Here is an 11,872-nt window from a genome sequence, read left to right as displayed (position 1 = left end):
TATCAAATTATTGTTTTTAGTTTGGTTTGATTTGCATTTTCCACTCATTTCTGGCATTTACAAACTCCATCAAATAAAGGCTTCATTTCCTTTCAGCTTTCACCTTGTTTTATATTCTTCATTATAGTCATTCGTTTTACATTAACTACAAAGATCTGTAAAAAACTGAATTTATTTTAAGTTACATAAAAAATAGTTTTACTCTAAGAGGAAAAAGATGTAACTTTTTTAAATCTTTAGAAAAGCTACTCTACAAAACTTTGAAAAAATATTGTCTTTGTTTATATTCTAATTTATAATTTCTAAAATTTTCTTGTCGTCAATGTACTAGGTATATATGTTAATTTCACGATATTAAAAGGGAAATATCTTACTTTTTACAATTTTATTCTTAATAACCTTGATCTTTTAACATTTTATTCCCCCCCCCCCCGGAAGAGCTGTATACTTAATTTGAGATATAGTGCAAGTACGCTACTGCATTAAAAGACTCGATTTTTGGGTAAAATTTATCTATGTTACTTTTTTAAGTTTATTGAGTAAGATTATCTGCACGAAGCGCCAAAATTGTTTTTACATTTGTCCTTTTATTGGTAATCATGGACATGGAGAATGGAGATCAAGTTACTAAACCGGGATGTTTGTGTCCCAAAGATTCTAGGGGGAAGGGGTATTTACCCCTAAGATTCTAGGGGGGGGGAATTACCCCAAGGATTCTAGGGGGGGGGGTAAGTAACCCCAATAACCCCCCCTATTTACGGCACTGGACTAATAAGGCATGCAGGGAGAGTTTCTTGCTGTTGCGTATTCTCTGCGTAGATATTGAAACCAGTTCTCTCTGGCCGTGCTTGTAAACAAGAATAGATGTACCAGTGTTCCTTTAGTATCTGGGGAGGATAAAAGCATTTAATTTTGAAAATTTTAATAATTCACATAATAGCTTCCTATTACCAGAATATTTTATTGATTTTTTATGTGAAAGATGGATCCCATGTCAGGCTGCAATATCCGTAATTATTCCTTGAAAATATAAACAGCTTACACACAAAGTGTTCTACAATGGCACGAGTTTCTTTAGATAGATAAAGAAAAGTCAGCCATCATAGATCAGTCTAACGTTTAAAGGGAACCATTTTGAATCGGGGATTCCCTGCTTTAAGTGAAGATTACTTGAAATTATGCTAACAGTCCCTTTAAGAATATTTGGCATTATAATTTCCAAAACCTCTTGTTTTTAGCCGATCAAACTGTAATAATGACTTAGGTTGCTTCATCAGCTTTAAAGAGAGTGTTCGCAAAAAATGAGAGGGGTTTTAGGTTGATATCGAATTATTGTTTGCTACTAGTTCTACTTTTATCTGCTGCCTATATAAGGAGAAAATGTTTAAAAACTTCTTAAACCCAAGAGCGTAGAATCCAATCAAATCCACAAGTTGCATTATTTCACTAAGATCGTGAATAATTCAATTAAATTTATACCAACTTTCATATTTTCGAACAAACCCTTTAAGTACATAGTCTGCGTTGTTAAACTAGTCTTAAAATACATTGGCAACCACAGTATTTTTATTAGTTTTACAATAAAAAACCTTTTGTGCTCGAACTTTTATCGGTTTATCCATACTTAGTTCATCCTCATGTATGTATAATATATTTGTATCTTTATCATTAAATTATTATAAGTATAAACTCGTAATATTTATTAAATTATTATAAGTATAAACTCCGAATATTTATTAAATTATTATAAGTATAAACTCCGAATATTTATTAGATTATTATAAGTATAAACTCGGAATATTTATTGAATTATTATAAGTATAAACTCCGAATATTTATTTTTGTAAAATTATGATAAACCACTTTATCCAACTGCGTAATTTTTCATGTTTATTAAGATTCCCTGGATAAAAACGGTTAAAACAATGATTTAGTAGGATTTTATCTAATCCATTATTATATGCCTGGCCAGGTTGGTTTAAACTAAAATATTCCTCACTTTAATCCCACCTCGTTCCAACATCAAATATAATCATTTATTTAAATATTTTATAAATTCCTAATTCAAGACAAAGGTATTTTTTTTTTTACTGCAATTAGACTTTTACCTTGGTCGGCTTATTTTTACTACAATTAGAATTTTCCCTTGCTCGGCTTATTTATACTACAATTAGACTTTTCCCTTGGTCGGCTTATTTTTACTATGATTGGACTTTTCCCTTGGTCGGCTTGTTTTTACTACAATTAGACTTTTACCTTGGTCGGCTTATTTTTACTACAATTAGATTTTTCTCTTGGTCGGCTTATTTTTACAACAATTAGAGTTTTCCTTTGGTCGGCTTATTTTTACTAAAATTAGACTTTTACGTGTGCACTGCAATAGATAAATATATGTGTACGCTGTAAAATATATAAATATACGTGTACACTGTACAAAAGATAAATATACGTGTACACTGTACAATAGATAAATATACGTGTACACTGTACAATAGATAAATGTATAGGTATACACTGTACAATAGACGAATATGTTGAAATTTTCTTATATATGTTAGATAAATGTAAAATTAAAGTTTCAAATCATGATTTCAATTAAATTACTTAAGACCAAGCGGATACTGGATCCCAACCCAAACCCAAGAGTTCAACTACAAAGAAAGTCATGGAGAAGGTTATTATTAATCAATATCATGCTCAATATTATCATATTTATAAATATTTTGTCATCATTTTCAAGATCATTTTAATCATATATATTACTATTGTTATCATTAATATTATAAATAGTTGTATCATGTTTTTATTATTATTCCAATTATCAATAATATCATGAATATAATTAAAATTATAATTATTATCTGTTATATTAGAATACAGTGGTAGACGATTTTTTCAATACAATTAAGACAACTTTTTTATTAAAGTTTTGATGGTTAACAATCTTTTTTTTAGAATTACAAGTTTACAAGTAATCAAAGAGAAGCTTTTTAAATTGACAGCTTCTCTTGAGATCTACATTTATGTGTATCCATGCTGTTTAACAGCTTGATTTAAATCAAAATTGAAATCAAAAGTCGTCTTTATTGTATTGATATAATCGCATACCACTGTATGATATCATGTTTAGGTGTTCCTAAGGTTGAAGGAGATGATCTCGGATTTGAATAGTTTATCAAAATAAAAAGAAAAATTGAATGATCAACATCCCGAGCTAGCGTGTAATATTTTGCTTTCACTACTCAGACTTTCAAATATAAAATAAACCAAAACTATTTTTTGTCAATTTGAATTTAATGCATTTGCTACATGCAGAGCTGATTTTTTGTTTCTTTATCTTTTTCAGTGACAACTTAGTTAAATTCCATTTCTGCTTCCTTTTTTTCAATTAAAAATTAAGTTAGGTCATGTTTTTTTCTAATTTTAGTAATTCTCACCATCTAAGCTAAAATGGTGTCGTGCATATATAGTCAAATATTGAAGGTAGATTTATTACGATGTATCATACAAATAGAGAGAAATAAATTATAAGATATGTATTCCTATTTTCACTTTGCTTATTGTGACTCTAAAAGTGGAAAAGCTTTCTACAAGCTTTTATTCATAAAACTCAATTCAAAATATTTTACTTTTTCATTTTTTCCGTAGATCAGTCAAACTTTCGGGGAACAATTTTAGTTGACGAGATTTAAAATAAATGTTCACTAATCCTAAAAAGTTTTCAGTTTTTAATAGGAAAACTTGCACAAAATGTCAATCTTTTTTCATTTAACTTATTCCGAGAGAGAAAAAATAGTATTGAAGTTGTTAAAAATTAAAATTCATTTTTTCAAAATAATCATCCAAAGTTTGTTGGAACTTGCCACAAGAATTTTTCTAAAGAATTCAACTCTGTGAGAGTTCTTTTACTGAGACGATTTGCCAAGTTTGCCAAGTCTATTTTGCATAGTTGGAATCCACTGATTTGGCAAGTTGGATCGATATCTGCATATTCTCTACAGTACGACTTTGGAAGCAACATTTCAAATATCTCTGACGAATTCTCTCTAGATATATTAAACAGCCTACCAAGAGCCATCTTTGAAGAATGTGGGCCGCTTACCATTCAAGAAAAAGACAATATCGAATGTCTGCAGCATCTCCTGTTACAGCTCGCTCCGGGACTGTGAAGAAGACGACATTAGAGAAGAATTAAAGTTGTTAGTTGAGAACCTATGCATACATTGAATTATAGTTCTTATCTAATATCTGAACCAATTTTATGTGTTCGGCAAATAAATCATAATAATAATAATAATCCAATAATCCAAAGAGGATACTAACGTAATTATGTAAAAAAACATATTTCCAATAGACTTTTCTTATCAAGTAGTGATAAAGAAAAGAAAATGAAGTAGAAGGCAGTTTGTAATCAAAACAATAAAAAATGGGCTAGTTATAAATTGTTTTAGATTTCCAGCTGAGCTTCAGAATTTATCGACTGAACTTGATATCCTGTAGACGGACTTTCAGTCTTACATCGGGTAATCCTTAAAACCAACGATGACAGCATTTCACAAATGAAAAAAATTTTACGGCTCAGATTTATCTATCAAAATGCAGATCTCCGTCTAAATTATACCCGGTTTCACCCTCACGTTCCACAGAGTGAGAGGGGGTGGGGCCTGGGTTTTGTTCGAAAGTTACCGAATAATGCCTATTTTAGCATTTTTGAAGACGACTTTCAATCTATAATCCAAATAATCCGTATTTACTTGTAGTAAACGTTTACATAACGTGAAACCCTTAATAACGAATACATCGGAAGAATTTATCAAATGTCGTCTTGACAATTTTTCAATGAGTTTTATACTATATTACGTAAATTTCAGTATTTGCGAAAATAAATTAATAGCCACGAATATGCGGGAACAGTTTTAAAGAGTTCCATGTAATCATTTAATTAAAAAACTAAATATCTGCAACATTCCATTATCAGAAAGTGAAGAATACGACATTTGATGAATTCTTTCAACGTATTCGTTATTAAGGGTTTCACTGTAGCTAAAAACATTCATAGATATTGTTGAGTAAGTAACTGTATTATTTTTGTACTGTCTACAGCAAGAAAAGTAATACTCGATAGTTTTGCCCAAACGGAAGACGACAAATAAGAAAACGGATGAGTTGGTAAAAAATGTATTTTCCTTTGAAAATACGTGTACTGTTTGTCCTAAGCACCCATGGATCAAATTTAATGAATTGGAGAGGTCATTGAACTTCCTCCATTCGGTTCAAATCCTAAATCTACAATTCTAATCCTCATAAATTTTTTTTCTAACTAGTTTATAGTTTATCGTTCGTGACCGACCCATCGTTTAGTTAAAATATGAATCCGTTCGTTTTCTAAATTAATTTGTTCATTTTGTTCCCTTATTAACAAATTTCGTAAATTTGTTCGTTCAGCAAATTCGTTAAGGTAAGGTCGGGGGTTTAAAAAAATGTTCACAAACAATATAAAAAACATTCGTGAACGATCAAGTTATTGAACGATTAACTTGGTGAACGATCAAGTTTGTGAATGATTAACTTCATAAACGATAAAGTTTGTGAAAGATTAACTTCATAAAGATCAAGTTTGTGAATGATTAACTTCATAAAGATCAAGTTTGTGAATGATTAACTTCATAAAGATCAAGTTTGTGAATGATTAACTTCATAAAGATCAAGTTTGTGAATGATTAACTTCATAAAGATCAAGTCTGTGAATGATTAACTTCATAAACGATAAAGTTTGTGAATGAAAAACTTCATAAAGATCAAGTTTGTGAAAGATTAACTTCGTAAAGATCAAGTTTGTGAAAGATTAACTTTGTGAACAATCAAGTTAGTGAACGATCAACTATACTTCTTTTTTAATACTAATGTCAAACTGAACTAAAATATAATCTAGATCCAACCGTATCTAATATATTTCCAATTTAGAGTTGTAAAACAAGATTTATTTTTCTTTAAACCAAAAACTTTATTATGTTTCTTCTAAATCTTGGATCGGAGGGTTACCGTCCATAATATATTACAAATCATCACATTTTAATATCTATACATGTACTTTGCTTGTATGTCTGTTTGTTCCAATAAAAAGTAAAAGCGGCTGAACCGATTTGGCCCAAATAATAATAAAAATATCAAGAATTTGCTTCCGTCGAAATTTGATTTTCAAAAAATTAAAAAAAAATTAGTAAATTTATTTTGTTTTCTACAAATTCGACTTTTTGCTGTTCCGCATTTAGTAATAATTCTACTAAATCTGTCTTTATGCAATCTTATATTCTGAAACCCTTTGAAAGGGAATTTGTTGGAAGACGACATTTCAAACATATTCGAGAGAGAAAATTAAAAGCTAAGGAGTTTAGTTTAGCTTAGTTTGAACAAAACCGGATTTTTTTTTCGACATATTTGTCGTACGATCTTTTTTAAAAGAGTAAAAATTATGTCAATTTTAGACAAAACAAATTTTGAAACATTTTGTTCTGATCCTTTTTTAACTGTTTTGTAATATCATAACATTACTTTTATCCATGGTAAATATTTCTTTCCCTAACCATTTTAAATGTGAAAATGAAAGAAAAAAAATCAATTTAAGAAAAAACGTAAGAAATGAAAGAGTTAAAGAAAGAAAAAAAGAATAAAAGAAAGCGATACAGAAAAAAGAAAGAACAAAGTAGCGGTAGATAAAGAAAGATGGAAAGAAAGAAAGAAACAAAGAAAGAAACAAAGAAAGAAAAAAAAACGACAAAAGAGGGAAGATCATTAAATAACAATTTCAGATAAGAAGAATATTTAGAACAAAGAAAAAAGAGTGAGAATTTGGAGAATGGAATGATAAAAGCAGAAAGTACAATTATAAAATGAATTAAAAACAGATCAATGTAACTATGACAGGGAAAGAGGAATAATGAATGAGAAAGGAATAGAAGGGGATCAATCTAAAGAAGTGAAAGGTGGGGAAGGACTTAAAGAATTGGGGACTGGAAGGAGTATGGAAGGAGGGGGGGATATTTAAAGAAGTATGAGGGGGATAGTACTTGACTGGAGGAGAGGGGAGGAGGATTTAAAGAAGTAGTGGAGGGAGGGGGGAGGTACAAGATGAGGGAATATAAAAGTTTTGAGGGATGGAGGAGAAGGATAAAGTTTTGATGGATCTCTACGCTAACTAAATATTCTCAGATTAATATTAATGGGGAAAGATTTAGCTTTTAGACACAATTAATTACCAGTTACGTTACTGTACAACCATGGACCATGTACTGTACAACCATGAACCATGTACGTATGGGGGCAAACCTCATAAAGTTTTATTTTCTTTTTCTCTTTGAAAACCAAATTTTACAGCTTCATATTTAAAGGTAGGAATTTATAAAGATACTTCAAGCTTATCTAATTCTGTTGACCCACCAGCTTAAGCAGGTAGTTACACCAGCTTTACCTATACTAACTACCTTACACAAAATTTAGCTTATCTTTGTTCAAAGAGTGAAAAATAATATTTACTTTATTTTGATATTGATATTGATATCCCTGCAATATTCTGTAATATGGTGAGTTAGCTAAGCATTAATCTGGTTCTATTAGAATCCAATAATCAGATATTCTTTATGTATGTCTTTATATTGTTTATTGAGAAGACAAACTATGGAAAGGAATTCTTATTTTCCAGAAATGTTTTTCGACCTAAACTGGGTAAAAATAAGGTATCTTTATTTATATAATAAAACAATACTTTTTTCAAGACCGTGCAGAAAACTAAAATCAAAATCTTATAATTTATAAACATTTATGTTCAGGAAATTCTCAGAGATGTCTTTTAAACGTTCGTGCAAACATCAGGAGTAAATTACTTCTGTAAGCTTTGGTCAAATTTTGTTTTACTTTCTTATCACGAGGCAAAGCTTAAACATTGTATCATTATTAGTGTTTTTTTTACGATATCTTTGTTAATTGAACAACAGGGTGTCCCGCATCATATTAGACCGAGAACGGGTCTAAATTACGATTTTCGGGACTAATTAGAAAATTTCATTAGAATGAATCGTTTTGAAAAATAACATAAGGCTTATATAAGAATTTTCTTGCGGAAAAGTATAAGTTTTTCGAGTATTAAGGGTTTATTTTGGTGTTAAAGATTGGAGATAATCTAATATGATATGGGACGCTCTGTAAACAATTGACTAAGTTAAAATTTAATATCGTAAAGAAAGATTATATATAACAACATAAAACAGCTTGGCGTCTGGAAATATAATTTCAACAACTGGACAGAAAATAAGTTATTGAACATTCCAAAAAAAATAATTTTGAAAAAATAGTTGGTAGTTTTTTAAGAAATAATTCCTTTAACCTGCCTTCCCCTGGATTAAATGTATAATATTGGTGTATTACAGGTTGTATAATACAATACATATATATCTATGAAACCTCAATCTAGGGATTGGTTTAGCAATTACTGTAGGATTTATCCTCAAGCCTCTCTCAACCAACTGAACATTGGTAAAACCACATTTATACTTCACTACTTGTACAGAGGTTAGAAGCGTTTTAGAGAAGCGTTAATCCAAAACGCTTATTCTCGATATCTTATTTAGGTACTTTTTAATTTGATCATAAATGCTTGATCCTTTCTATTTAAATTATCCCTAGATGGCATAACCCAGGCCCACGGGATATCGAGGAGGAATTTAATTTATCCACAGTTCCCTACGAAATGTCTGACTTTAGAATAAATATAATCTGAGACTTGAAAAGTCTAAGTATTTTTAAGTGACAACTGGAGCTACAACAAGCTCAATTCACTGCGAAACAATGCTGTATAGCTTTTTCTGAACTGCAGCCAATTTATTGGAGGGAGGGAGGGAGAGAGGGAGAGGGCTGAAATGTAGTCAGTATATTGGAGACAAATTGTATTTTCCTCCTTGTTGGTTTAGTGTACTAAAAACCTAGTTTCTAATGTACAAGGATTACAGTAAAAACCTTGTCCTCGTATACAGTATACAGTATACACCACAGGAATACAAACAGGGTGTACAGGGTGTATACAGTATACAGAATTACACCACAGGAATACAAACAGGGTGTACAGGGCGTCTCCAAACAGCCCTCTTCAAGGTTCAATGTGGTTCCAGGTCCTTCATTTTATAGATTATATGGGTTTAAATCAGAAGAATAGATGTCATGTACTGGTCCTGCACCAACTGCACTGAGCATGTTTCAGGTTTTTTTTTCAGAAATGAGAGGGTCTTAGTTAAAAAATAGATGGAGGGGGTGATTAGCCCCCCCCCCTCCTCCTTTATAATTTATAGCCAAAATAAAAGGATATTCTACAGTTTTTGCCAAAAATAAATACTTTAAATACCCAATTTTGAAATAACGGCAACAAGATTTCATAAACTAAACAGTTATGAAATAACGGCAATAATATTTCATAAACTAAACAGTTATGAAATAACGGCAATAATATTTCATAAACTTAACAGTTATGAAATAACGGTAATACGATTTCATAAACTTAACAGTTATGATATAACGGCAATAAGATTTCATAAACTTAACAGAACTATGAAATAACGATAACAAGATTGCATAAAATTAACAGAACTAAGAAATAACGGTAATCAGATTTCATAAAATTAACAGAACTATGAAATAATGGAAATAAGATTTCATAAATTAACAGAACTACGAAATAACGGTAATAAGATTTCATAAATTAACAGAACTATGAAATAATGGAAATAAGATTTTATAAAATTAACAGAACTATGAAATAATGGAAATAAGATTTCATAAAATTAACAGAACTATAAAATAACGGTAATAAGATTTCATAAATTAACAGAACTATGAAATAATGGAAATAAGATTTCATAAATTAACAGAACTATGAAATAATGGAAATAAGATTTCATAAAATTAACAGAACTATGAAATAATGGAAATAAGATTTCATAAAATTAACAGAACTATGAAATAACGGTAATAAGATTTAATAAATTAACAGAACTATGAAATAATGGTAATAAGATTTCATAAATTAACAGAACTATGAAATAACGGTAATAAGATTTCATAAATTAACAGAACTATGAAATAATGGAAATAAGATTTCATAAAATTAACAGAACTATGAAATAATGGAAATAAGATTTCATAAAATTAACAGAACTATGAAACAACGGTAATAAGATTTCATAAATTAACAGAACTATGAAATAATGGAAATAAGATTTCATAAAATTAACAGAACTATGAAACAACGGTAATAAGAATTTATTTGAAGAAAGACGTGAGTGAGCCGACATGATTCAGACATTTAAAATAATTCATGGATTCTGTGATGTCAACCCTGCAACATGGTTTTTTAGAAAGATCAACCACAACAGAGTGATAAGAATGGCTAATACCACTTTGAACTTGGAAATACAAAACTCCAGAACCAGTATTAGGAACAATTTCTTCAGCTTGAGAATTTCAAGAAAATGGAACACTATCCCACAAGAAGTTAAACAGTCGACTACAGTGAATATCTTCAAGAGAAGCTATGATAAATTCAGACAGTATCCGTGAGATGCTGATGCTAGATTACCAGTTACTATCAGAACCATCATCAGCAACTCCAAGTCTTCAAAGACATCCTCATCATAACTCTACATGGGTTCCTGAGGATTATTCAACAATAAACAATAAACATAACCGTTATGAAAAACGGCAATAAGATTTCATAAACTTAACAGTTATGCAATAACTAATCCAAATTCAACAACGGTGACAAATTATTTTTTGTTCAATGTTCGTATATTTTTATTCTCTCCCCCTATCCTATCTCTCTAGGCTCATATCTATATCAATTTGTCTAAAGCTTAGATCATCAATTCTATAACTTTGTATAATCTGCTAATATATCTACCTCCCTACCTAACTATCCTATCTATTCAAAATATTATATATATTAAACATTTTTACCCTTTTTATTTAATAAATTATTTAACCTATCTAAACATATTACTTTGTATAATCTGCTAATATACCTACCTTCCTACCTAACAATCCTATCTTTTTGAATATTATATATATTAAACATTCCATTTTATTTAATAAGTTATTTAACCTATCTAAACATATTACTTTGTATAATTTTGCTAATATATCTACTTTCCTACCTAACAATCCTATCTTTTTGAATATTATAAATATTAAACATAATTTATCCATTTTATTTAATAAATTATTTAACCTATCTAAACATATTACTTTGTATAATTTTGCTAATATATCTACTTTCCTACCTAACAATCCTATCTTTTTGAATATTATATATATTAAACATTATTTATCCATTTTATTTAATAAGTTATTTAACCTATCTTAACATATTACTTTGTATAATTTTGCTATTATACCTACCAACCTACCTAACAATCCTATCTATTCAAAATATTATAAATATAAAAAATTATTTAACCTTTTTATTTAATAAATTATTTAACATATCTAACTATCATGTCTTTTTTAACAAGTTAAATAAATGGAGAAAAATACACTATTCATATCTACTACGAGACTCCTATTTCTTCTTTTAATTGTAGATTTATCTTTGATTAGGATCTCTCAGTGTCCAACAATAACAACAACAAAATCTCGGATTTTTAATTTTTTCGTGGATTTTCAAAATGTTACGAAAATCAGAGTTTGAACACAAATTTTTGCAATTTTGACCATTCAAAAACCTCCCCCTGGGGTCATCGGAGATCCCATCAAAAAAATTGGGCCCGATCGGTTCAGCAGCAGTCTTTACAAACCAACTGTGTCCAAGAAGTTAATCCAAGGAATAAACCCC

At 29.5% G+C, this 11,872-nt stretch overlaps 1 protein-coding gene across 1 annotated transcript; it reads left to right on the top strand.

Annotated features, from left to right (window-relative positions):
- Positions 1-2,609: 2,609 nt before the first annotated feature.
- Positions 2,610-3,539, top strand: LOC111702030 (uncharacterized; the record flags this gene model as incomplete). The annotated part of the gene is given in 2 exon segments (XM_023473552.1): positions 2,610-2,674; positions 3,131-3,539. Coding segments are annotated over 2 exon segments (106 nt in total), but the record flags the coding sequence as incomplete, so codon positions are not given.
- Positions 3,540-11,872: the final 8,333 nt, after the last annotated feature.

This window comes from Eurytemora carolleeae, unplaced genomic scaffold, assembly GCF_000591075.1.
Source record: "Eurytemora carolleeae unplaced genomic scaffold, Eaff_2.0 scaffold458, whole genome shotgun sequence".
NCBI classification, from domain to species: Eukaryota; Metazoa; Arthropoda; class Copepoda; order Calanoida; family Temoridae; genus Eurytemora; species Eurytemora carolleeae.
The sequence above is the reverse complement of the archived record's forward strand: the minus strand, read 5'-3'. Positions and strand labels throughout refer to the sequence as shown.